This window comes from Barbus barbus, assembly GCF_936440315.1.
Source record: "Barbus barbus genome assembly, chromosome: 11".
Classification (NCBI taxonomy): Eukaryota; Metazoa; Chordata; class Actinopteri; order Cypriniformes; family Cyprinidae; genus Barbus; species Barbus barbus.
The window spans coordinates 19391786-19419356 of NC_136739.1; the positions used below are offsets into that span (position 1 = coordinate 19391786).

At 38.8% G+C, this 27571-nt stretch overlaps 3 protein-coding genes across 5 annotated transcripts; 1 reads left to right on the forward strand and 2 right to left on the reverse strand.

The window, feature by feature from the left end:
* Positions 1-122: 122 nt before the first annotated feature.
* Positions 123-19518, reverse strand: LOC306876615 (serine/threonine-protein kinase LATS2-like). 2 transcript variants are annotated; one of them, XM_079427922.1, is made up of 9 exons: positions 19290-19518; positions 16294-16516; positions 15810-16198; positions 8778-8910; positions 7158-8683; positions 6415-6997; positions 6101-6283; positions 5890-5996; positions 123-4096 (listed from the first exon to the last, which is right to left on the reverse strand). In XM_079427922.1, the coding sequence occupies exons 3-9, from the start codon at positions 16161-16163 to the stop codon at positions 3572-3574; spliced, it is 3411 nt and encodes a 1136-aa protein (XP_079284048.1). In that variant the 5' UTR covers positions 16164-16198; positions 16294-16516; positions 19290-19518; the 3' UTR covers positions 123-3571. The 2 variants fall into 2 exon arrangements, with proteins under 2 accessions (XP_079284048.1, XP_079284049.1); XM_079427923.1 differs by lacking the exon at positions 19290-19518 and having other exon boundaries at positions 16310-16462.
* Positions 19519-21491: 1973 nt separating this feature from the next.
* Positions 21492-26137, reverse strand: LOC306877027 (uncharacterized protein). 2 transcript variants are annotated; one of them, XM_079428548.1, is made up of 3 exons: positions 25848-26137; positions 24030-24139; positions 21492-23698 (listed from the first exon to the last, which is right to left on the reverse strand). In XM_079428548.1, the coding sequence occupies exon 3, from the start codon at positions 23622-23624 to the stop codon at positions 22350-22352; it is 1275 nt and encodes a 424-aa protein (XP_079284674.1). In that variant the 5' UTR covers positions 23625-23698; positions 24030-24139; positions 25848-26137; the 3' UTR covers positions 21492-22349. The 2 variants fall into 2 exon arrangements, with proteins under 2 accessions (XP_079284674.1, XP_079284673.1); XM_079428547.1 differs by lacking the exon at positions 24030-24139 and having other exon boundaries at positions 21493-23698; positions 25848-26133.
* LOC306877029 (histone deacetylase complex subunit SAP18) lies at positions 25941-27517 on the forward strand. The gene is made up of 4 exons (XM_079428551.1): positions 25941-26312; positions 26639-26748; positions 26824-26946; positions 27026-27517. Exons 1-4 carry the CDS (start codon positions 26241-26243, stop codon positions 27180-27182), a joined length of 462 nt encoding a protein of 153 aa, XP_079284677.1. The 5' UTR covers positions 25941-26240; the 3' UTR covers positions 27183-27517.
* The last annotated feature ends 54 nt before the right edge of the window (positions 27518-27571 follow it).

Below are 27571 nucleotides of genomic sequence, written 5' to 3' on the forward strand. Positions count from 1 at the left end.
ACAAAATTATTGTTGGAAATCAATTAGATTATAAGAAAGACATTCATGCTCTGATGTGTTATATCAGCTAAAAAAAGGCCCAGAAACCTCTACAACCACACACACACCACTCAAAACAAGATGATGATTTGTTTCATTTAATTTAGACATATACACTTACAAATGAGGACAGCGAAAGCATTTCTTAAACATTCTCAATTACATACATGTAAAAAATTAGATATAAATCCAAATGCATACTGTCTGTAATACTGTAGACAAGGGGGTTCAAATATTAGCTCAGAAAAGAGAATAAGAATAAAGGGATACAAAAAAATATGTATATCTGTATAAATATATGTTCAATAGTAACAGTATTATATAATACAGTTAAAAGATTACACACGTCAAAGTCCCAACCCATTCATCCGTTAAAATACAAAGACATACAACAGAGAAAAAGTCCCATCATCACACAATTCTAAATACAGTCAAAGATTGTCAGTCAACATTTTCAAAATTAAAACACAGAATCCATCCTAAGCACAACACACGCATTACATTCAAACCCTAAACCTGACTCTCTGAGAGATTCGTAGAAAGCTTGTGCTTTTTCACTGAGTGGTCCATTCTGACGTATATGGGGTAGCAAAACATACTTGCTTTCACACTCCATGGAGCTCAATCAACTTACTTGTTTGAACCAAAGGCATGACACTAATTTGACTTGGTATATACGTTTACATTACAATATGTTTGTTAAAGTTTCACTTAACATTTAGGAGTGATTGTACTGATACAATATATAAAACAAATATGAATTGATCATCATTGACTTTTTTTAAAGCTCTTTCAGTCAGCGGTCGTACAGGTTTTTTGACAATATTGACTGCAAGCACGTAACCACATGATTGTCAGTCAGCTTGAGAGATAATAACTAATACAGAGAACATTTTGTGCAGTGACATCACCACAAATGATTAGATCTCAGAAAGACAATATTAAATGGACTTCACGCAGAAATTCAAAACAATCCTTATCACTGATCAAATGCATACAATGTTTCCATATTCATCCTGCTATAACATCCATATAAATCTCCTTCAGAGTCCCAATGGCAATCATTCATTCTTGCGATTTTTTGTCTTTCTCAAGCTATCCCACCAAAAACACCCTCTCTCTCACACTCAGGACCGGCCTGAGAGCAAGAAGCGAAGGGCTTTTCCATCTTCTCCTGAAATACTGATCAGCACATAGTACACACACCCACACATTCATTAGAAGGCACACGGTTCGTCTTACACCAGATCAATCACACTGACAATCAAAACCACACTTTATACAAATAGAAAGAGAAAGTATAAATGAAAGTATGATGATAATGATACTTTATAATGTAATATTAATAACAATAAGCAGCATTGGGTCATGAAACTATACTGAAAATTTATAGATCAATATAATATATACTTTAAGATAGCATAATTCAGTTTTAAAGTTATAAAGGCTATTTGTTGTATTTAGAAAACTATATAATGTATTTTCTGTATTGCACAAAGTCATACCATCAGATACATTTGTCTTTTCTTTCGCCACTTTTCCACCATTTCTTAAAGGTTTCTGCCTCAGAGTATTCATTACATTTCAGTCCTAGACTGTCTTGTTATAATACTGTGATCACTTTGAAATGGTGCAGCAGCAGCCTCTGACAAAACATTTTTGCACTTGTTCTAATGATTCTGTTTCAAAGTTCACTGATGGCGACAGACAAGATCATTTCCAGTGGATCTGGATGAGCATGAACACACACAACAAAAACCACCCGTCTGACTTTAAGATCTTCTTATGAAACTAAATGCAATTAAGAATTCTGGGAAACAGGAAGAGGATAAAGCAGACAGAGTTATACAATAAAAGCATATAAAGTCTTCTGCATAACAAGAAAAGGAAATAGCTGGAGACTATTTTGTAAAGTTGAAATCTGTTATGTCGCAGATTTGTTCTGGATGGCCAGTTGCATGTCTGCAGCACACCTCTACAAACAATGTGTGATTCACATCTTAGATACACAAAGTAGCAGATGAATGTAAAGCAACTATTGGGAATAGGTTTAGTAGGCCTTTAAACAAAAGAAATCAAGCCAGGTAAGATAAATGTTTGTTATAAAATGAATAAAACAGTACTTCGGCAACTAAACTAACACACTTAATGCAAAATAAAAATGTCAATATCGCAATGTTTTTTGTGGTATTTAATTTGAATGAATGAATGTTACCATGCATATTTCTGACAAGCAAAGAAAATGTAGGTTCAGACATTTTTAATTTTCCAAATTGTGTGACATTCTCTATTATCACACATTATATATGACCTCAGAATTTCTCTCTAACGTAATGGGTTGTTTAACATTTAAAAGATGTAACAATAATAGGAGTTTTAAGATCCCATGTTCTTGAAGTGCTGACTGTACGTAAAATATTTTGGCTCAATATTGTGTCTTCTGAGAGCACCGTTTGACCTGACAAGGCATGAAACATGTATAACTGTATAATATTTACAAAAAGGCTGCGATTAGTGTATTAACTGCAAAATACTGCTTGATCTTTTGGACAGACTTTGCACGAAGAAGTGACCTAATACTGTCAGTTCATAATGTAGAAGTTAAATCTTTAAAAGAATCCGCATGACTGTTTACAGTGTCACTTTGAACCACTTGGTGGCGCCACACAATCTAAAACATTTTTTGTTTTAGATAAATGAAGGGAAAATGACTGGGATCATACGGTAGAGCATCTGCAAACCTGGCTTCCATACTTCAGAAAATGCTTCTGAATTTTACAATAAAAGTCAGTTTAGTTTTATATAAAAAAAAACAAACACACAAAAAAAAAAAAAAACACACAAACCTCCACAGTTGTGACTGACAGCATGTTGCATGTATGCATTTATATTTTTGTGGGATTGCACTATGGAGGAGAATTGTGATCTTCCTCTCTGCTCTTGGTACATCTCCTAATCACAACCTGACCATAGAGCCACCATCCCAAGCCCAGCTCTCTTCTGATCCCTCACCATGACTTCTGGTGTTTGGAATGGCTGTGTTAGCATCACCAGGCTGAAGGAAGTGTTAAAATATGATGTAGGACTGGGATATTTTCCCCCAGTGGAATAAAGGAATGGGGCACAGTCAGCGCAGACCACACTAACAATAAGAGTAGAGTGGTTTGACTGACAAACCACAGAGCAGCAGCTACACATCTGTTTTTGTGCTCTCATAGGAGAGTAGCCAACTTCATCAGTCACACCAACGTCCCCATGAACTAAGCTGCGTGTATTTCCTTGGTCCCAGGTCAGAGCTTCAGTCATTTTTTTAACAGGCAAAGGATACAGCATAATGCTTTTGGAGGAATAAACACATTTCACATGGAACTTTCTGCACTCCATTTCTGATGTTCTTCCATGCATTTAACCTGTACAAAAACACCCTGAAGAAAAAGTAGGTTTAAAAGGAAGTGTAGGAGATGCAACGTGTTAACTGGTGAGGTCCTCTATGGGTAAAGGCAGAGCAGCATGAACTCCCGATCCAACATTCTCACACATAAACCGGCTCACACCCTTCCACTTGCTCTTCCTCCTCATGAACCTCTTCCTCTTCAGGCTTCAGGCCACCAGCCCCACTACTGCTGAACAGGTCTTGCGTTGCCTCGGGGGGCTTGGGATAACGGAATGGACAGCCATTATCATCAAAAAACCTTCGGAAGGTGAACTCATAGAAAGCATGCTCAGGGTGTTTGCCGTGAGGAGAACAGAGGGTGTCCCAAGTGCGGGTGCTGTCTCCACTGTCACTCCAGGCTCCTGGACCCCCCTCCTCTTCAACAGGGTCAAAGTTGGATGTATCCATGGGGTGGGCAATCTTCGGTCTGTATGGAGCAGGTTGTGTACGAAGATTGCTGGAGAAATCCATCTCGGCAAAGAATGGGTGAGCCTTTATCTCTCCAGCCCCGTTTCCTCCCAGACGCTCTTCAGCTGAGCAGCAGAGTTGACCAATGATGTCAACTGCCTCTGGGCTCAGTTTTACTTGTGGAGGCACCTGCAGAGTGTTCTCCCAGTTTATCACCTGTGGAGGTGATGACAACAACGTTATTCGTTAATTTTCACAATTCCATACATCCCAAACATGCAAAAATTTACCAAAGACAAGCGGTCTACTTTTCTTCAGGCCTATTAAAAAAAGAACCCATGGAGGTGACGACATTAACATGAACTTTTTTATGGGGTGGGGTGGGGCTATGCGGGTCATGCAATGCAGAAATCACATGCAGAAACGTTTATTTTGAAATCGTGATGTACAATAAATGGCATATTTAGAAATAGGTTGATGTATTCTCCTGTGTTGGCAAAGGTTTATAAATTATTTACTTTACAAATCTAGTGAGATAATGCACACTGTTTTCCCAGATGAACGTTAAGCAATTCAAATTTATAACATATACAGAGGAAGAGTTTAGCCCCTTTCACACACACAGTCTTCACTGGTAAATTACCGGTAAGTTTATGGCAAGCCGTTTTGACTTTTATTCTTTCTCAGGATATGAATTCTTGATATCAACAATTTAGTTCTTGATATCAACATTTTAATTGTCACTAGTGACAATGTTCATTTTTGATATCAAGAATTAAATTGTTGATATTTAGAAACTACCCTCTCAATTGTTGATATCAGAAATACATTTTCAGATATCAGAAATGAACATTGTCACTAGTGACAATTAAATTGTTGATATCAAGAACTAAGTTGTTGATATCAAGAACTAAATTGCTGATATCAAGAATAGACATTTTTACTAGTAAGAATTGTATTTCTGTATATTTGAAATTGGAATTTCAACTAGTAAGAAATTAAATATCAACAATTGATTTTGAATGGCAGCCTATGGTGACATTTAACTAGCGAAAATACAATTACAGATATCAACAATTTAATTCTTGATATCAAGAATTAGCATTTTAACTAGTAGAAATCGAATTACTGATATCAAGAATTAGCATTTTAACTAGTAAAAATTTAATTGTTGATATCAAGAATTCATATCCTGTAAAGGAATAAAAGTCAAAATGGCTTGCCATAGTAAGTTACCATTAAGAGATCATGTGTGAACAGGACCTTTTCAAAAATCCCGGTATATTTGTTCTGGCAAGCATATCGTTCTTATGGAGATGACATGATTACTCTGAGCTGTTTACAAAGCTCCGCTGCTTTTTAATAAATTTTTCTATGTAAATATGTGCTAGATGGACATCTTTGACCGTTGCACCTCGCAGCTTTTTTAACGTGTCGCGCTTCTCCATTCATCAGGGCTGCAACTCTGATAATTATGCGCGTCTCGTGTAAATAGGAGCAAGAAAATTTGGATTGGCTGGTAATGTTAGTTTGGTTGAGAGTGAAAGCTGTGCTCCTCTCATACCAATGGTAGGCGAACTCATGGACAAACAAAGTTGTTGTTTTTTTTTTTTTTTTAAATGTAGGATTATTTTTTTCTGCAGCCAAACGCTGCACGCCGGAGAACTTTAAGCCCTGCGTTAGCAGTACCTCTTTCCCATTATCACAATTCCATAAAACCCAAAAAGGTATAACTCCACCAAAGACAACACATCTAGTCTGTTTACATCAGGGTTGTCCAATCCTTCTCCTGGAGAACCACTATCTTGCAGAGTTCAGCTCCAACCCTAATTAAACACATGAACCGGCTAATCAAGGTCTTCAGGATTACTAGAAATTTTCAAGTGTGTTAGGGCAGGTTAGACCTAAACTTTGCTGGGCATTGGCCCTCCAGGGGCAGGACTGGACACACTGGTTTACATTAACCGTGTAAGCAAAGAGACCTAATAAAATGCAAACGGAGCTCTTACCTTAAGCTGCGTCTCTGTTGGGGTTGGAGCAAGGAAGGGTGGTTGGCCAACCAGCATCTCAAACAAGATTACTCCAACACTCCACCAGTCACACAGCTGTGTGTATCCTGCACATTAGAAAGTATCACACTTAACAGGAGAAGAGATCTATAAACACTGGCACTTCCTAGGGACTAGCTTGTACTTTCGGTCGTCTTTGTGTACTCCATACCTTTGCGCAAAAGCACTTCAGGGGCAATGTAGTTAGGAGTGCCCACCAGAGAGTGTGCCAGGCAACGCTGGTGTTGTCGAGTTGCCCGCTGTTCCAAAGTCATCAGCCGATCACCACAACGGCAGTTAGACACATCATCCCAAAAGTCACTCGGCTCCATACTATCTTGCCGGATATGGTTCCCTATTCAACCAGTGCAAAGAGAGAAAGTAAAGACAACCAATTAATTTGATTTAGTGAACACTGCAACAATATTTAGACCACTTTCAAACAGTTAAAAGCTATGAGTATCACCTTTTCTTCAAGTCCCTTACCTTTTTGGTAATACTTTGAGTTGTGAGTCCAACGGAACCCAGTACACAGACCAAAATCAGTCAGTTTGATGTGTCCGTCCAGGTCAATTAGGATGTTGTCCGGCTTGATATCTCTGTGGATGAAGCCCATCTTATGCACACTCTCGATGGCCAGCGTTAGTTCTGCCACGTAGAACCTGGCTAAGGGCTCTGGAAAAACCCCCATACGGATCAGCAAACTCATCATATCTCCTCCAGGAATGTAATCCATGACGAAGTACAGGCTGTCTCTGTCCTGAAATGAGTAGTACAACCTGACTACCCACTCATTATCAGCCTCTGCCAAGATGTCTCGTTCGGCTTTCACATGGGCCACTTGGTTTCGGTTCAGAACATCTTTCTTTCGTAGAGTCTTCATGGCATACAGGGCCCCCGTGTCCACTTTGCGTGTAAGACACACCTCACCAAAGGCCCCAATGCCGAGTGTCTTGATTTTGACAAACATCGATTTGTCCATCTTGGCACGTCGTAGTCGGTTGTAATTGGATTCCTTCTGGTAAAGCATCTTTCTCATCTGTTCTTGCTCTGCCTCTGAAAGGCCAGCCTGGAGGAATGGATAGGAGATAGAAGAGGGTGGCTTGATTTAATAACAATAATGCAATAACTTTTAGACTCGATATTGAACAAAATTACCACAACAATTATCTGGATGCAAATTATCGATCTGTGTATTTTTTGGTTAATGGGGTTCTAGCACTGGTTACCTTGGACATCTCCTGCTCCAGCTGCATCCTGCGATTGAGTTTCTGCTGATAGGTCTTCATCACGTTCTCCACATGCTGCTCCATGTAGAACTTAAAGGCGAAGGGAGAATAACTCTTAATGCGAGACTCCCGCTTCTCTTCATCACGGGCATTCTTTCGCACAGGCACAGGTGAGGTTTGAATCTGCTTCTTATCCTTCACTGCCTTCTCACCTTTGCCTGTCTTCACTTTGTCTTTGGAGACTGGTTCCTCTTGCTTTCCTACTGAGGCACTCTGGACTGTTCTACTCGTAGCATTGACATCTTGAAATCCACCCATGACTCCAGTCTCCAGGGATGCAGGCTCAGTTCCAGGTCCAGATCCAGGCAGGAGTAGTGTTTTGGGGTAGGGTGGAGGCGGACAGCGATGTTCTTGATTGGGCTCCAGGGTAAAAGTCTCATCTGGCATGTATCCATGAGACTCTGGTGCATCCTGGGCTTGTGCACTCAGCCACCCTGGGTGGCATGGTCCTACTGCTGTCTTCGGCTCAGGCCTCATGACCCGTATACTCTTAACAGGTGGCTGGATTGGTGGAGAAGTCACTGCAGTTATTGTGTTTGGCGGACCCAAAGATGCATCCTGCTTGCCTGCAACACTAGCTGCAGGAGGCAATGCCTGCCTCACAGTCACCTTCTGGTGGTTGTTGAAAGAATTGGTCCTACTGGGGACACATACCTCCCCTCTAAAGGGCCCCTGTGGCTGCCTGGCTGGAGGAGTCCCCTCAGGACCTTGGGCTCCTGGCCAGTGATGCTCATAGAGGTCGAGGTTCAGACTGGCCCTGGAAGGAGTGAGGAGGCCTTGAGGAACATCAGAAAACTCACCACCCATAGCTCCAGGGGAGCGCTGCATCATGTGAACCTGGTGTGAGGTGGGACTGGCTTGGCGTGGGTGCGAATGTGATGGAAGATATAAGTTAGGAGGGTAGCCACCAGCGTTTTGGCCCATTGCTCCTTTGCCTGGCATATTAACATAGTTTTCGGATGTTAGCGGAGTCATCTTATTCTGGAAAGAAGCACTTCGTTTTACCCCGTAGCTGGAGGCTTCTATCATATGAGGCCTGTAGTCATAATGAGTGCCAGGACCTCCCGAGGGCTGAGGCTGGATTTGCATGGGTGGTCCAGGCACACTGTAGCCCATCATGGCCTGGTCTATCCCACCAGGGTAGCCTTTTTGCTGGGCTGGACCAGGGGTGTACATAGGGTTCCCAGGGTTATTTTGGGGAGCCATGCTTGTGGAGTAGGCACCCATACTTGCGGGACGACCCATTGGGTTTCCCATGGTAGGACCCTGTGAAGTGTTGGCAGGCGGTGGCATGTAGTTCATGACAGGTGGTCCACCCATGTATGCACGAGCCATCTCACCCTCAGCCCCATAACCAGCTCCCTCATACAGTGGTGCTCCCATTTGGTGATAAGGTGGCATTGCACCATCCCCAGTGCCCTCCATTGCCGCCCTGTGATCCATTAAATTTGGCATGCCAGTTTTTCCTGTAGTGATTTAAAATAGGGCCATTTTGAGTTTAAAGTCAGTGCATCATTCATAAAATGAATATAGTAATATGTTTTTAAAGTGCCCACATACCTGGGGAAGTCTGTTTGATGACACGTACAATCTGTTCATTGTGAGGGTCCAGGTAACCCATTTTGCTAATGTATTCCAATGCTGCTTCAATGTTACGGCTGCCAGTCTGTTTTAAGGCACGGACTGCCATTTCCTGTTTCAGAAATTCAAGAAGAGAACTATCAGAACATTTAAAAAAAAAATTGGTTTTCACAATGCACTTCCTGTCATTATGCACAAATGAGGCACAACTTCACTTATATAAGGTTTATAAAAAGGTACTTGAGATTCAATACTACTAGTACTTTTAAAGACGAGATTTCAACTACCTATTATAGGCATGGCACTCTTTGTTATAACCACAGAAATAATTTACTTTGAACTTTACACCTCCAGAGTGAGGAAAAGGGCTAAGAAAGTCACTCTGGACCCCTCACACCCAGCTCACTCTCTCTTTGTACTGTTGCCCTCTGGCCGGCGCTACAGATCACTGAGCACCAGAACAGCCAGACACAAGAACAGTTTTTTCCCCCAGGCCGTATCCCACCTGAACAACACATAACACACCCCGGTACTGTACATCTGTAAACAACTCATCAAACCTTCATCTGTACATAGGACACATGCACATTCACAGTTCTGTCTATGGTCATGTCTCTTTTCTGTATATTTTTATTTTTATTACTATTGTTATTCTTAATTATTGTATATTCTCTTCATTAGTGTTCTTGATCACCTTAATTATATGTTGTCTGCACTATGTTTGTACTTTCTGTACTGGAAGCTAATAACACCAAGACAAATTCCTTGTGTGTGCAAACACACTTGGCAATAAAGCTCTTTCTGATTCTGATTTTTGAATTAAATCACTATGTGAAACAAGGCAAAGCTGCTGAGGCCATGACTGCCACTAAATTCCCACAAATATCCCACATCAGATGTAGGACAACCAGCAAGTGCTTATTTTCTTCTTTAATTTGCAGAGAAATTCATGACTGGAGAGACTGTAATAGAGCCAAAATTATATAAAAATAAAAAAAAAAATTATATATTTTTTTTTTTACATTTTAGGCAAAGTGTTTTTTTACACTTAAAAGGCAATGCTCTAGTTTAATTTAGTTAACATTCTTGAGCAAAAAAGGAAAGTATCTTCTTGAGCAAAAGGAATGTATGTAGCTTGACAAATATTTTCATCAAAATTGGTATCGTACAGTTTTGGAATTTGTACTGGTTATGGAAAATGACCTTAATGCACTTCAGTTATTTAGATAAACACATATGTCCACATGAACATGCACGTAAATATATATCAACCCATAGTACATATTACACACACACAGCAGATAATTGTTAAAATAACATTCCCTGCAGCTGCTTCCTCCGCAAGTTAGCACATGCTCCTTCCTGTGCCAGCCCACAAGTGCACTATGACCAGAGCTGGGCACATCTGACCACACACACTATGAGACCCTTGAAACGAATCATAGATTTGACGGTAATACTTACTAATTTTAAATTTAAACTTTTGTTTTTCTTAATTTGTGTAAATGGACTACAACATTTTAAATTATTTATATAATTTTTTTTAGTTCTTCTCAAATTGAATCTTTACACGATTACCCACCATGCAACAACTCTGTAACAAGTTAGTTTCCCTTGTCACATTTTGTGATGGCGCAATTTAAAATAAACAACTCAGACATGTACAATCTTCTGTGAGCAGACCCACGCCTATATGAGGAAATCCCCTTGAATGGCATATGACCTCATTCAGAAGACATTCTGCCTAAACCAAATTCTACAGCAAGCTGTGTTACACTGCCTTTGGTGATCAAACATAATACTGCACCAAGCATTCCATGGAAAATGGGGGGGGGGGGGGGGGGGGGGGTCTTCTATGTCTTCTATGCATTCAAAAATAGAAATTCAAAGTAAATTTATATTATGAAACTATGACAAAGTTAGAGTGATAAGGACTATTTCAGAGTTTTGGCTAGATGGCACTGACAGAGTAAAAATCAATGGGCATAAACAAGCAGCTATATAAACTGTGGGCACACTCAGTACGCAGTGCCACATCCACACGCATTCTACACATTGCCCGAGTAGTTTAAATTATTCTGTGTTTTGCCATCAGTTTGTCTAAATGCTTCTTTACAAGCTGTACTGTACAAAACACACGGGAAATACTCCGAGCACACGCTGTTTGTCTGTGATCGCTGCTCTCAGAAGTGCCATGGCTTTCAGTTGCATACCATCACTGTCCGCTCCAAGGGTGTGTGCCTTCTCGTCCCCCTTGGTGATTTAAAGGCGCCACTCTCTCGTTCCCTCTTTAAAAGCGCGCACACACACATGCACACAACAATCCAACATGGACTTCAGTCTGGTTTCGGGAAGGGCTGGGTCTGGTTTGGCCCCAGGTCAGAGTTTCAGCCCTGACCTCCACTGTCATGGCGACAGATGTTCAGGACATTCCACGAGCCAGGAAGCAAAAAATTCCAGCTGTGTGGAAATCTATGCTTCAGTCTCGTTTTAAATTGTCCATCCTCCTCCTCTCTTTATTTTTGAGATCATTCTGTTCCAATGTGCCTTAAGCGTTCATTTGTTTGGTGCCAAAATATCTTGTTTGTATTTACACCCTTGTCATGACCACAAGCCTCAATGCTACACTAGACATTCAATTTCTGACTGTGGCGTCGGTAAGTACCCACACAGAAACACAAACATTTCTTTCTCTTTTACTCATACTTTAAAAAGTAAACAGTCTATAGTCTTCTTGAATAAAGTGACATAACTATATTCCATCACTATTCGTTTTTAAGAACTTCCACTTTGACCCAAATTCTGAAACACATTCCACCATTGAACATGGTAATAAAAGCCATATGGGGGACTCTGAGATACAGGAACGGATGGGCATCATCAGTGGATGGAGAGGTGGAACACCATCCATAAAGTAGCAAAATAGCTCAAACAGCAGCTAAAGCAGCCCAGCATAGCACTAGCAATACCAAGGTAATGGGTTCAAATCCTTGGCCATGCATGAACTGATAAAATGTCCTCGAGCCAGGATTCGAACTTGGGACACCCACAATGCAATCGCGTTACAAGTCAGCGCACTGCCCACTAGAATGTTTGCGCCAACATAAAGATTATTATTTAAGAAAAACAAATGTCTTTGTAATCTTTTATATACAATAATTAGCTCTGCTCTTCTTTTTGGATGAAGTCCCCAATACCTCTTACTTTTCAGCCCCTTCCCACCAACCACTGATACATGTTGCCCACCTTTAGTGATGTAATCAACTCCTGAAGAAAAAAAAAAAAAAGCCCTGTCCTACATTAGTTCTTGTTGAATATTGTGTTCCTCTCACATAACAAAAGTTGAATGGTATTTCAAGTTTACTTTAACGTAAAAATGCACAGCACTGACCAGATGTGGTTCAAGATCCTGGACAAATTGGGTTGCGCAAGAAGGCTAATATAAACATTTAGATCATGTGCAAATGTGATATGCCAACACCGCACTAGACATTTATCATAGCATGTATATTCCGCAAGTACACAAGCATCACATGCATGATGTACGCAGACAGCTTTTCATATCCTAAGCTCGAAACCACAAATCCACAACACATGTCATACTCATCTTCTTCCTACACCCCCACCCCCCCTTTTCATTCCCAACTAAAACATTTCCTCCTTCAGAGGTGGTTATGTAACCGTCAGCCACATTGCTGTGTAATTTGGGAGGCGAAATCCAACTGTAGCGACCAAACTAAAGCTGCTCAGGGAAGGACCATTTACATTCCTGGAATGCATGGAGGGTCAGGGAGGAACACAGGCCCAAGTCACACACCACAACCGAGTCATTTCACAATAATGACTAAATTACTACGAATAAAAACATGCCGAAATGTATGCCCCGATCTTATGGGAGGTCTAGGTGCATGTGGTGCACAACACGGGGACAAGATTCAAACTTGAACTTTTGGCCATGCTAGATCTGAAAACGAGTAGACATGAAGTCAGACAGACTGAGCCACAAAACACAAATTTCATGTTTTTGTAACAACTAAATAAAAACCTTTAACCCACACGTAAAGACAAACATTTAAAAAGACCAGAAAAGGGACATCCCTGCTTACTGTATTTCTGCTGTACCACCCATCTACGAATGAACTGAGCACTTCCTCTGTGTACTGCTGTCGTATATGCTGTCCCATGAATGCAAGGCAAAGACAAATCAACCTATGATTGTGAAATTCATATATGCCTGTGAAATATTATGCTCTCAGTTCAGAATTTTTTTATAAATTTTTTCTATAGGGCAAAAAAATTTTAAAGTAGTTGTCCTCAAATGGAGGGTTGTAACCCAAAAATGTTACTCTAATGATCATTTTTATGAATTGTTACAACAAACTCATACTAGTACATAAATGATCATTCATACATAATCAGCCAGCATCAGGACCGACGGCAAAAGATAAGTCAGTCAGGAATGTATCCAGACAACATGATCCAAATCAAGTCTGACTCCATACTATACTTCATCTGATAGCATGTTTCAGCTTCCAGAGACCTAAAAATGCCCCATTCCAGTCTCTATTTAGCCATGTCATAAAGGCAGCTCGGCCTCGTAATTCCACTGGGCCGTGGTGGATTTCTCGGTGGTGTTGTGCATGGGCTTGAGAACAGCATTCCTCACATGCCTAATGCAATCACAGGACTGCTCTCAGAGCTGTATCTGACATTAGTAGCAAAGCTCCAACACATATTCATTAATGATCTGACAATGGGTCTACATTAGAGAGACTGAAACCAACTATAGGACCTAGGTCTCCTGCATGTTTGACACAAATGAATGAAAAGGCTATTATCAAAAAATTTAAATTCCATCATAATTTACTCCCCTTATGTCGTTTCAAACCCGTATGACTTTTCTCAGTGGGAGGTTATTTAATATTATTTAGAGTATTACAAATATTAAAAAATAAAATTGTAAAAATATTTCTATATATTTTAACTTTAGTTTGAGTAATTTTAGTACTTAAACTTCCATGAGTTAGTTGCTAAGACAACATTTCAAATTCATCTATTTTAAAACTAATTCAATAATAAGTTCTAATTTTATTTCAGCTTAATTTCAAGGTAAAGGTATAAGGTTTTAATTTTACCATAATAATAACAACACTGTTCTGTGAACATAAAAGATGAAATATCTCAGTTTTTTCTTTTTCACTTTTCTATACTTTGGAAGTCAATGGTCACCAAAACTGTTCAGTTACCAACATTCTTCAAAATATCTTCTTTTGTGTTTCACAAAAGAAGGAAAGTCATTCAGGTTTGGAACGGCATGAGGGTGAGTAAATGATAAGATAATTTTTGGGTGAACTATCCCTTTAATATTCAGCCACTAGGTTTCAATACAAGGACCAGAACACATGTAACACATTTAACTAAACAGTGATTGCACAACAACCACTATTGCACAGCAACACAGATACATAGAAACAATCAGTTACAAAATACTACAGTAGTATTATATTCTAGCATATATATATATATATACACAGTTATATATTAACTGAACTGAACCATTATCAGCTAACACTAATATTGGCAAAAACAGAATTGAAACAATTCGGTATAAATGTTTGTATTTTGAGTGTTAAAGGTGAGGAAGAGCTGACTTGGCTTCTGCCACTTCCTCTGGGGCGGAGATGTTCCACTGTGCTCTTCAAGAAAATAACTAAAACTAATTAGTTATGAAAAATGCCATTTCAACATTACATTTAATATTATGTAATGATTTCAGACTTGGCAAAGACAGGATATTCACTGCACTGTATGTCTACAGTACAATGTTCAAATCTCAATAATTGCTAAGGTTATAGAGCTCAAAATGTTTGTTCAGAAACAACATTCAACATTTCTGAATGAATATACGATTGCATTTGTGTACGTATGTATGTACATACTGTACGTGTGTGTGTGTGTACATATAACAAAAAAAATATTTATTCTCTGTCAGCATAACTTGTTTGTGTCAGTAAGATTTTTTGAAGTATTTATTTTTTTCAGTAAGGACACGTTAAATTGACTGAAATGCTGTATTTTTAAAGAATCTATTCATGAAAGAATCCTGAAAAAAATGGTCACCGTTTCCAAAAAAATATTAAGTGGAACATTTTAACAGTAATGGCTGCTGAATTTTCAGCTTTATCGTCACATTAAAAAAAATAACATTTTATCATTGTAGTGTATTAAAATATAGAAATTAGGGATGCACGATATTATCGGACTGATATCGGAATCGGCCGATAATGGCTATAAATGTAAATATCGGCAAGATGTGAAAAATTATGTCGATATGTCTTGCCGATAAGAGGAATACATTAACTGGCGCTGTTGGCCTACTTCTAATTAAATTAAAAGTAAAATAGCCTACACAAATAACATTTAGACTGTTTCTGATTAAATAAAGCAGTAATTAATGTCATAAAATAATGAGTAGGTCTATGTTTTGATTTAATGGTCAAAAGCTATAGCTTACAGTACATGAAAACAAAAGAAAAAAATAAACACGACGCTTGTAAATGAAATAATTTGAGATATACTGATTTATTCATTAATGTGTAATGTGTTTTTAAACTAATCATGAGCTCTAAAAGATTTTCAGAATTTTTACAACTTGTTTTAGATCTACAAATGTTAAATCTTAAAATAAAATGTTAGGGTTAACACAGCATCTTTCTGGGATGCAGCGATTGATATCGTTTATTTATAGTTATTTTCAAAGCTTCAATGTACTGTTAAAAAAAGCTTCATTATTTTTTTTTTTATTTAATTCTAATAAATAAGTTCTTGTTAAAAACTAACCAAAATTCAAAATATTTTGCTTATAATTTCTGCACAGGAGAGACTTGGCAGGCTACATAAATATAAAAAAATAAGAATAATTTATTATATCATTATTTGTATTATTTACATTACTTTCAGAAATTCGTATACATACACACATACAGTATATCCAACAGAGACATTGATTACCTGATCACAACCAGCGTTGACGAGATCCTGTAGCATCTGTCTATTGACTTCACCAGGATGTCCTGAGCTGGATCCCGGGCCTGATTCATTGGCAAAAGGCAATAGAGACTTGCGGATCTCTCGCAGGGCATTTTGGTAGTTGTAGAACTTCTGAGGCTGCCGGAGCTGTTGTTGCCTTCCAGCTTGGTCTTTGCCCTTAGAGTCCCCACCTCTGCCCCCCTCCCCTCGAGCGCTCCCTCCATGAAGCGCCTGGCTCACCAGCTTTGCAGGTTGTTTCAGTCCCTCCTTGATCTCCTGCAGGCGCTGGCGCGTGTTGCCCACATATGGGGCGGCAGGGAAGGTCTTAGGCCTCATGAGTGAACGTGGCCTGTACACACAAATTCTTCACACTGGAAAAACACAGAAAGATTTAGTCAGTTACTCACTCACAAGAAAACACACAACGGCAGTGCAATCATCCAATAAGACACAGAACTGTACACACCCAGGCTCAGTCTGACCTGAAGATAACAGGCTGCAATGGAGAAATGCAAGGGAAGATTAGGATTCCTTTTGTTGCTGCTGCCTCTTTGGCTCTGGCTCGTGCTGGATGCTGGCCTACTCACATCCCAGCACCCCTTTCAGGGCTCACACTCCCCCTCCTCCCAAGACATATGAGGGGTTACATTTGCGTACTTGTTCCATCCCAGTCTGGTATGCATCTTTGCCTGTGGGGACAATGTTAGACAGAAGGGTCAGGGTGTGGTCCAGGCACGTCCAAGACCCTGAGACCCTGCATCACTACTCTATGTCAAATGCCTGACAGTCTGAGTCTGATATTAGCCCCTCTGTCAACAGGTAGGTTTATCACTAAACACATGCACATCTGTGCTGTTACTCCCTTGAAGCAGAATATGCAGTCAGAGGAATAGCAGCATGTTCCTTATGCAGCAGCTCACATGGCAAACCCTTATTGTAGATGCAAAATCAAAACAACACAGTGTCATAACTTACACAATATACTTTGTATCTTATGACAACATTGAAAAGTTTGGAGTCAATTTTTTAACCAATGAATTATTTTATTCAGCAAGGATGCATTAAATTGATGTTAAGCAAAACAAATGTGGCAGTAAATGCATTTATACAAAGATTTATATTTCAAATGCATGTGGTTTATTTAAACTTTTAAACCATTCATCAAAGAATCCTGACAAAAAAACAATATTATACACACACTTTTATTTATATGCTGATTTGGTGCTCAAGAAACATTTCTTATTGCCTTAATATTATCCATTTCTGAAGGATCATGTGACACTGAAGACTGGAGTAACGGTTACTGAAAATTCAGCTTTGAATCAAATGATTAAATTCACAATATTGCTATTTTACTGTATTTTGGTGAGCATAAGAGTCTTCTTTTAAGAATATTTAAAAAATAATCTTACCAAGCCCGAAATGTTGAAAATAAAAATGTGTGTTCTGTTCTGGAGAAACAGTCATGAACCATGATCAGTAGTTTTTTTTAGTCTGTGACTTGAACTAAAAGAAAGCCCTTCAATATATCCCGCTCAAACTTCCTGTTTCTAAAGGAAATTCCTCAGTTTCAAAACAGGATTGAAAAATGCCTCTCATCGTGATATTCGTGGGGTCTTCAAATGCCAAACGTTTCACAACATTTATTTTTATTTCTTGTCTTCGGGTAAAACAAAGAATAAAGGACTTTCAGAACAAACATATTTCTGGATTGTGGGTGCTCAATACTGGAAATGCATTGCCTCGTCTAGAACAAATATAGTATAATTGCCATTACTGTCAAGGCTACAATACTTTCCATGCCTTCCATTCCCCAAGTAACAGCAGCAATTCACAGTATCCGCTTTCAAACACTAATCCAAGTACACCTCGGAGATCATCCATGAGAAAAGTAAACATTTAATAGATTCATATTCAGTCCACAAGCTTTTAATGATGCTACATCTGCAGTTAGACTGTACAGCTGACCACAAACACACTGCTGCATAACCCACATACAACCAGCATAAACATTCATAGACACAGCTCTTCTACAATGTCCCTCATAAAGTCAAAGAATATATAGCCTAGGCCATTTTATAAATGTTTTCCTTCATTTCAAGACACTGTGTGGTGTGGTATCCAACTCCATCAGCACAATATGAAATGGATGAGTGATTCCAAACATTTTCTATTGCTTTTTACCTTTATTTCTAACTAGAGAATAATATGTCAAATCATTACAATTTCACAATTTTGCTTAATTATTACTCATAGGCAGAGCTAATGATGGGGTCTGATTGTCCTGTCAGTTTCCATGTTCTTAAATGATTAAGTAAGTGAACTGGAAGCCATTTAATTTTTATAGCATGATCCATAAATCATGTAGCGTTAAGCTTACGGTTGAAAATTTTGTTCTTGCACTTTATCCACATTTTCATGTGCAATTTAGACAGACATATATAAGCTAAATTTAAACAAATTCTGAGAACATAGTGTTTAAATAACCACAGTAAACATAAATATAAAAATACTTTTATTGTATGCTTTCCTATTGTTGAGTTTTGTCATTGTTTTCCTTGCAAAGTAGAAAGAATTAAGTCATTTAAACACAACAGAATCACACTGACATATTAATTTGGTTCCCTCTGTGGCTGTCGTTAAAAAAAAAAGACCACTGTTGTTGCTTAATTTCAGAATTTTACCATCAACCCAAATATTTTTCTCACAACACAAATCAGACAAAAACAACAAATGAAAGTATGAATACAGATCTCGCCACATGTCATCGCGCATCTTTCGAGAAAAAAAAAATATAATTTTGTGGGTGGAGTGAATTATTCAGTTTCAAAACAGTCAATGTGTAATGTTATCGGCCTGTTATAGTACATCATTTTAGTATTGCTACTAAAACATCAGACTGCGCGAGATAAACAAAAACCTACAGGAAGTATAGATTGTTAGGCACGAGTGAAAATACAACATTACCAGCATTTTATCACCACCTCAGCCGACGCGAAATTTCATGAGATTTTAACATAACAGTAATGTAGTCAGGTGTTTTATACAAGTCAAAAACAAGATATTTGTTACGGTGAGTTTCGGTAAAGATTCAGTTTTATCGTATGTTTTCCATACCAGCTGTAAAGACAGAATATAAAGTAATATAATAAAGTATATAAGCCATCCAAAACGTTTTTTACGTACATAATCTCACATTATCCTCATCTGATTTACAAACAGCAAATCTTCAAAATGCTTTTCTAGACACAAAGTAACTTTAAGGCGGAATAAAATTGCAGGGCCTAGAGGTTGCAGCGCTTTGCGGTTCAGGAGCGAGAGGAACGCAGATCCGCTTTAAATGACAAATACAACCTCCTTCCCACAAGGATTTGCGAGCGTAAATCGAATATAGAAATCCCTAGAAACTACTAATGCCCAGCGTTTAAAACAAAAAAAAAGTTAAAGTTTTGAGCGACTCACCATGTGATTTTAGTGGTACCTTAATCCAAGGAATTGATTTAAACTTCAGTAAAGTTGTAGATTATCTGTCTGGTGTTTTGTTGCCCAGGGATCGTCTTTCGATGTCCTCTCATATAAAGCACACAGTGAAAATCATGGGATTGTCCTCCATTTTCTCGCCACTGACTGCAGAATTAGAACGCAGTACAAAGTTGGACACTTACTGCATTGTTAACATTCCAGAGGAGTCACGTGAGGCAGGCATTCACGTCAGCACTGCACATACCCTGGGCTGGGCTTCCTACATTTACAACCTGGGATTCTGATCTGATCCCTGGACAGGGACAATACAGGCAGATATATGTACTAGCCTTGTGTTGCTCGCATAGATATTATAACTCCTGGTGGAATTTATTGTTAATGATGATATAATAAAATATTTTAAAATATACTTGTTTTCAGATTCTTCACCGGGCTCCTCATTAATCAGGTTGTTGCATTGTGTCCTTTAATAAATCAGTCATTTTAGTCTCAAGTCCTAAAGCAAATCATAAAATGTCACACATAATTAAACCACCCACAACAAACAAAAAGGCAGAGGCAAAATACTCTGCTTACATGATTTGACACGTTCTGATGAATGATCGTAAAACAGGATCTGCATAATCAACATTGACACATACAGTATCTCACAGAAGTGAGTACACCCCTCACAATTTTGTAAATATTTTATTATATCTTTTCATGTGACAACACTGAAGAAATGACACTTTGCTACAATGTAAAGTAGTGAGTGTACAGCTTGTATAAGAGTGTAAATTTGCTGTCCCCTCAAAATAACTCAACACACAGCCATTAATGTCTAAACCGCTGGCCACAAAAGTGACCCCTAAGTGAAAATGTCCAAATTGGGCATTTTCTCTCCCCGGTGTCATGTGACTCGTTAGTGTTACAAGGTCTCAGGTGAAGGGGTGGGGTCAGCCTGTCAGTGCTCAGACCATACGCCGCACACTGCATCAAATTGGTCTGCATGGCTGTCATCCCAGAAGGAAGCCTCTTCTAAAGATGATGCACAAGAAAGCCCTCAAACAGTTTGCTGAAGACAAGCAGACTAAGGACATGGATTACTGGAACCATGTCCTGTGGTCGGATGAGACCAACATAAACTTGTGTGGCGGCAACCAGGTGAGGAGTACTAAGACAAGTGTGTCTTGCCTACAGTCAAGCATGGTGGTGGGAGTGTCATGGTCTGGGGCTGCATAAGTGCTGCCGGCACTGGGGAGCTACAGTTCATTGAGGGAACCATGAATGCCAACATGTACTGTGACATACTGAAGCAGAGACTGGGCCGCAGGGCAGTATTCCAACATGATAACGACCCCAAACACACCTCCAAGACGACCACTGCCTTGCTAATGAAGCTGAGGGTAAAGGTGATGGACTGGCCAAGCATGTCTCCAGACCTAAACCCTATTGAGCATCTGTGGGGCATCCTCAAACGGAAGGTGGAGAAGCGCAAGGTCTCTAACATCCACCAGCTCCGTGATGTCATCATGGAGGAGTGGAAGAGGACTCCAGTGGCAACCTGTGAAGCTCTGGTGAACTCCATGCCCAAGAGGGTTAAGGCAGTGCTGGAATGTAATGGTGGCCACACAAAATATTGACACTTTGGGTCCAATTTGGACATTTTGACTTAAGAGTGTACTTGGGTTTACACATTAATGGCTGTGTGTTGCGTTATTCTGAGGGGACAGCAAATTTACACTGTTATACAAGCTGTACACTCACTACTTTATATTGTAGCAAAGTGTCATTTCTTCAGTGTTGTCACATGAAAAGATATAATAAAATTTACAAAAATGTGAGAGGTGTACTCACGTCTGTGAGATACTGCACATTTCATCAAAATAATTTTCTGCTAAAATGTACATGAATATATGAAGACATATATTTGATGTGCTAATATTGGTAAACTATATACCTTTTGAGTACCCTTTTATTTTAAATGCTGCTGCGGTTTGACAAAATATTTTTTAAAAGTATAAATAAAAATTCCATGGATTCAATTAATATGAAATACTTAATATATTAAGTCACTAACAAAGTAACAGCAAAATGCTGTTTAGAATAGTTTAGTTGGAGTACAGAATGTTAAAACGTCTTGTTTTTTTATGGAATAAAGAAGAAATGTATAAAAATAAAGAAGCTGAAAAGTAACAAAATACAATTTCCAATTACAAGTACAAGTACTCAAATTTTATGGAGATATTTTCATTCATGTTATACAACAGGGTGCTACATTAGATTACAGTCGTGTTGGTGAACTTTTCACAGGACGCATGAGTAAAATGGAAAATTCACAAACAATAACACAGATAAATGGAACACACATTTAAGTGATAGTGAGGGATACAGTGCTGAAACATGTGCAATGGTCAAAATTCAGAGTAAATATATCATGCTATTTGTTACTAAATGTTGATTTAACACAACAATGATCACATAGCAATGCAAATAACTAAACTGTATTTTGAGAGACTTACGTGTTACATGGTAGAGTGACATGGTCACATCAGAAGTAAAGAACAAAGTACTGCTGGATTAATGTAAAAATATAGTGCATATCTATATAGAAGCAAAAAATGGTATAGGCATCACGAGGACAAAGGCACTGGAACTTAAGGGCAGCTAATGTCAAAATACAACCGTCTCCGACCGAGATGCTTTCCTTAGTGCCTTGAATATTTAGAATTCTCAGCATACATGCTTCACTCTCGACAATACTGAATTAAAGTTAAACTATGGATGGAATGTCTCTATCAAACCGAAGCATCAACAAAGTCAGCCTAGAAACTAAGGAAGTTCCTTATGTAAAAAGACTAGAGAGGAGATTGTCCAGTGAATTGTGCCTGATGAATATGTTTGGTATAAACTAGTCCTTAGGTTGCATAAGTGTTCTAATAAAGGTTAAGATCCTCTTTTAACGAGAAGTCTTCCACTAAAATAGGGAAACAATAAATGTGCATTCAGGCAATGTACAAATAAAAGTCGCTTTCGCAAAAGTGTGCCAAATATGAGCGCTCATTCCAGGGGTGCAGCAGAAATACACAGGTTATTCAAGGCACAAGCAACCTGCACTATCTTATCAAAAGTGCTCACATTGGAAGTGCGGTCTACGACCGTAAAGGGACTCTCCACTGGTCCGGTCAACATAGAGTATCTCCTCTTGACTATGTCTATTACCTTCCCAACATGCCTGTGAACATTCGCTTTATCTGAAAGTGTGCCAACCAGTGAGACATTTTCTCCATCCTGTCCACTCTGGAAATTTTCATAGCAATTTCTACTAGTGATTTTGAGCTCGGCTTTGCGAGCCCCCACCAAGCCCTCAATGTCAAAATCATGCTCAGCCAACACAACATCACCGGGCAGTAGCTTACAAAGGAGGCCTGAACTCTCAACAAGATTTTTGTCACTGACGTGACCCGGTGATCCCCTCGAGACAAACGTGACCACACCTTGAGGAGCAACACCTATCACATATTTAAGCTCATTCACCGTGGCATGAGCTGGCACAGTCAATGCTGTAGATGCAACCTCTTGATTCACATCCACACTGAGAGCTTTTTCCAGAGATACCCTAAAGCAGTCAATGATCACTGCACAGTCTGGGTATGTGCAACGCAAAGCTGCAGGCAGGTTTTTTCTGAGCTCTGCTCTGGATGGCCAAAAAACAGCAGTGGGTACTAGGGTCGTGAACATTACATTAATAATCCGATGGACAGTCCTGGTCACGGTGGCAACCTTGACCCCAAAACGATAGGCCAAGTCTTGGTTTTTAAGATCAAGCCTGAGTCGCATTAATGTCAAGAGCAGTTGCTGGAATTTTGAAAGTTTTGCATTTTTGTCTCCTTTCATATGTGGCATGAGAAGCAACATGACAGTCTCAAACACAAAGTAGTTCGGCAGTCCTGTGTAGAAGCGAACCTTTTCTGGATCATGTCTAAATGACGCCTCAGTGAGAGACATCTTTTCTATGGATTCCCTCAGCTCCATGTTCTCTTTCTTAAGAGCTTCAAGACTGGACTCGTAATCAGGGGGAATGTTTTTGACTGGGCTTCCCATTTGGTTTACACTTGTCAGTGAGATTTCTTCTTCTACATCATCTTCAATCTTATCATCCTCTTCATCACAGCTGCTTAATGAAAAAGAAATACTTTCTGGCTCTTCTTGACTTCTAGTCTGGCCATGGTCCTCCAAGAAACGTCCTTGTCCTTGCAGGAAGAGCAAAGCATTGGCTGCCTCCACTTGTGCCTCTTGTTTATCATACATTTCACAGGCACTTGCTTCCTTCATATTTGGTGACAGTGGCGCTGAAGTGAACACGGAAGGAACATAGTCTGGGGATCTAGGATTTTTCACTTGTTTTCCTGTAAACAGAACAAGAATACATTCATTTCTAAATCATACAGAAAAAAATTGTCTGAAAAATAGCCACACTTGTCATTTTTACTGTCAAAAACATGCAACAGACACGATGAATTCTATCTATCTATCTATCTATCTATCTATCTATCTATCTATGTTACTGAAACTCTTCTAGCCCCCTGCTGCATGTGCGGCACAGCTAAATATGATTGATATTTATGATACAGCTAAATTTTATTGATATATGATTGAAACTGTATTCATTAAGATGTGAATGATTTTTTTAAAACTATATAGCTACTCTTTTTAAGGCAGTATTTTGATTCTATTTACTTTCAGCATCGTTCTCTTAGGATCTCCTCCCTTCTGGTGGCTCCCTGTTAATTTTCTATCGATATTTCCGTGTTCTCTCTCTTCCACAAATTTTTCTCCCTCAATTCTTTCTGTTTCAAAGACAAAGTATCACATTTTATATTTATTTTCATGACACTTTATAACAGTACAAGTTTTCTGCAAAAACATCAGAAAATAGTTTAATTAATGTAATTATTGCATTTAAGAACACAGAAAATTATCAAAAAAATAATAAAAAGTTAAACCAATCTTAATTATTTAAAATGCTTTTTAAAGAGACTTTGTCCTCTGGTGTGACATCTTTGTCCTGTGGTGTGACCGTACAGGCGTCACACCGGAGGACATTTCTGTCACACCATTGGACGTTTCAGCCTTTTGTGTCAATTAATGATCTTGCTATTCCAAGCTAACCTGTCATTAGCGGTTTGCAAGACACATTTGCATAATTTTCCATGATTATGTAGTTTAATTTAGGGGTGTCACACCAAACAAAACGTAACACTTTTGTAGTGGTTCCAAAAAAGTTAAATATTTGAACAATTCTGAGACAAAAATTGACCATCTGCTCATGTCATGGGCTTGACAGTGGGCTTCAGTAACATGACCATGAATGGGGTCCTTCACCTAATTAAAGTCTTCTCTGAAATTGCAGATTTAAAATCAGGATATGGTGTCACACCATAGGCCATGGTTTTCAGAGACAAAATGTATGAAGTTCCTACACTTTCAGATATATGAATAAAAAAATGATTGCCATTTACTAAAATAGACACTTGTACAATTATGCCAGAGGTATTTATCAACATTTTTATGCTTTTCTTTTTAAATTGATAAATGTTGTAATTTATTTAACCATGCTTGAGACAGTCACACCATAGGACAATTTGGCTTAAAAACAACAACACTGCAGCTTTTATAATAACAGTTCCATGTAGGACAAAGAAATGTTTAATAAGTTACAGCAGTTTAAATAACGACAATATTCATTTTTATGTTGTGGGACAGTGAAAATGCCATGTCACGTCAACAACCCAGATAGATAGATAGATAGATAGATAGATAGATAGATAGATAGATAGATAGATAGATAGATAAGGCAATCATGTCCGGAAATACTCTAACTAGTAACTCAAAGCCCTATATATACTGTATTTGCAGTCATCTAGTGGTTACATCATGGTATTACATATGATTTTCTTTATTTTTTTCCACCAGGTGGCATCAATCTGCTATCAATGTATTGGATTTAAACACCTTTGCTCAATTTCAACTTAAATTCTGTATTAATTTAAATAATTGTCTAATGTTTTTATTTTTACATAGACATAAACAGTAGATGTGTACATAATTACATAATTTAGAGGTGAATACTGTCAAATACCATTAAATCCCCTCAAAATACAAAATATTAAAGAATAAATATTATTGAAACAAAATAATTAGTACATTCATTTAATTAAAAATGCTATGTATATTGCCTTAGGTCTGTTTGGATCGCCGAGGTGTGACCCCTTATTGTGCAATACAAATAGTTAATCTAAAGCCAAATAAGCATTGTGCAATTTTACATTTAGCCCAAACCTCACAGTGTACCATAAAGATGAAGTTAACACAAGGAGGAAAGACTTTCTGGCTTCCAACTTCGCTATGGTACATTAGAAAGGTGCGTTTCAAACATAAAAAGAAATGTTTCCCCACTCTACTAGAAATATATACATTCGGCCCAGACATGAGCATTGCTGTTTAAATTTCCTGCTAAGACCAAAGCAATACCCATGACATCTGATTTACACATACCCGAAATGAAGTGAGTGCTGCAGAGTCTACTGCCCTCGTTTGGCACCCACCCTTCACGATTCACAGCAGCGATCCAGCGCTGCTTCCGCTCCGGGTCGCGAGGAAACCTGTAGAAGGATAATGTGGTCCCGGGAGTCCTCCTGTTCCGACAACCGGCCACTACGCACGTGTGAACCATATTAAGGCCACCGAATTTGTAGACGTATTTGCTTTTCTTCCCTAGTAATATTTACAGTCTGACTCCCAAAATGGCGGCTGGGGTAGCGTAGTGTGTCGTCATTTCACTGGCCGTCATCGGTTGGCTGTGACATCATCTTACCGCGCCGCGCCCGCTCGTTAAGAGGCGTTGTGAACAGCGATTCACCACTTGTTTTCTAACAATATTGGATTAAAATGGCTGTAGAATCAAGGGTCACACAAGAGGAAATAAAAAAAGAGCCAGAAAAGCCAGTGGACAGAGAGAAGGTTTGTTTTTCGTTATTTTAGTTCCTCATTTGCGCAAATAGTCGACGCGTCTTGCAATGCTAAGCTAATTTGTAACTGCAACTAGTAAAAATTCAAGTATACAGTTTATTATACTTGAATTATATGGTAATAAATTGTTTAATTGCAACAGTATACAAATCGTAAATCAAATGTTTGCTGCACATAACTTTAATCTAAATTTCTGATAACGTTATATAAAGAACGCATTTCACATTATCTGCAATATAAATATTGAAGACGTGTAAGTTACATATTCGCCTGCGTTTCGAGGGAGAGCGTTATTAAATTCTGCATGTTTCCCACAGACATGCCCTCTTCTTCTCAGAGTGTTCACCACCAACAATGGAAGGCATCATCGCATGGACGAGTTTGCCCGGGGGAATGTACCATCTAGCGAGCTTCAGATTTACACCTGGTAGGGATACACTTTGCATTGAATTAAAGATGAAATAAACTGTATGATCCTGAATTGTACCTGCATTGGTTACAGGATGGATGCTACTTTGAAGGAACTGACAAGCCTGGTGAAGGAAGTTTATCCGGAAGCTCGAAAGAAGGGCACACATTTTGGGTTTGCAATAGTATACCCAGACCCTAAACGACAAATCTACAGGTAATCTATACAGAAGGCTTTTTGTTATAGCTTGGTCAGTTTCGAGTTGTTTTGAATAACCCATCTAGTTTTGTTGTAGGGTTAAAGAGATTGGCAATACAGTTTCAGGACGCAAAGGTGCAGATGACTCCATGACGCTTCAGTCTCAACGCTTTCAGATCGGAGATTACCTTGACATCGCAATCACTCCGCCTAACCGTGCACCACCTCTCCAAGGACGCATGAGACCCTACTGAGACAAGACTTGCCTGCATTTAAACAAAGGGTGAATGTCTGTCTGGAAATCTGCCTTCCCGTAGAGTTTAGTTCAAACCCTGCCTGTGCTTCTCCGGCAAGCCTCAATTAGGTTTGATTAGCTGGTTCAGTGTTTAAGCCAAAACTAAACTCTGCAGGAAGGTTGATCTCCAAGTGCAGAATAGGGAATATCTTGAGGATTGGAAGTTGTGTAGACCATCTTTTTCATATATTTTATGCTCTTCATGGGGTTTTATACCAGGTCTACGTTTTTTAGTTTTTAGTCCTGTTACCATGATTCCCATAAAATGTTGAATAAATGTTTTTGTCTTTTTCATTCTCTTGTCTCGTGTAAACATTTATAAACTGAATTTGACACTGTATGAACAAA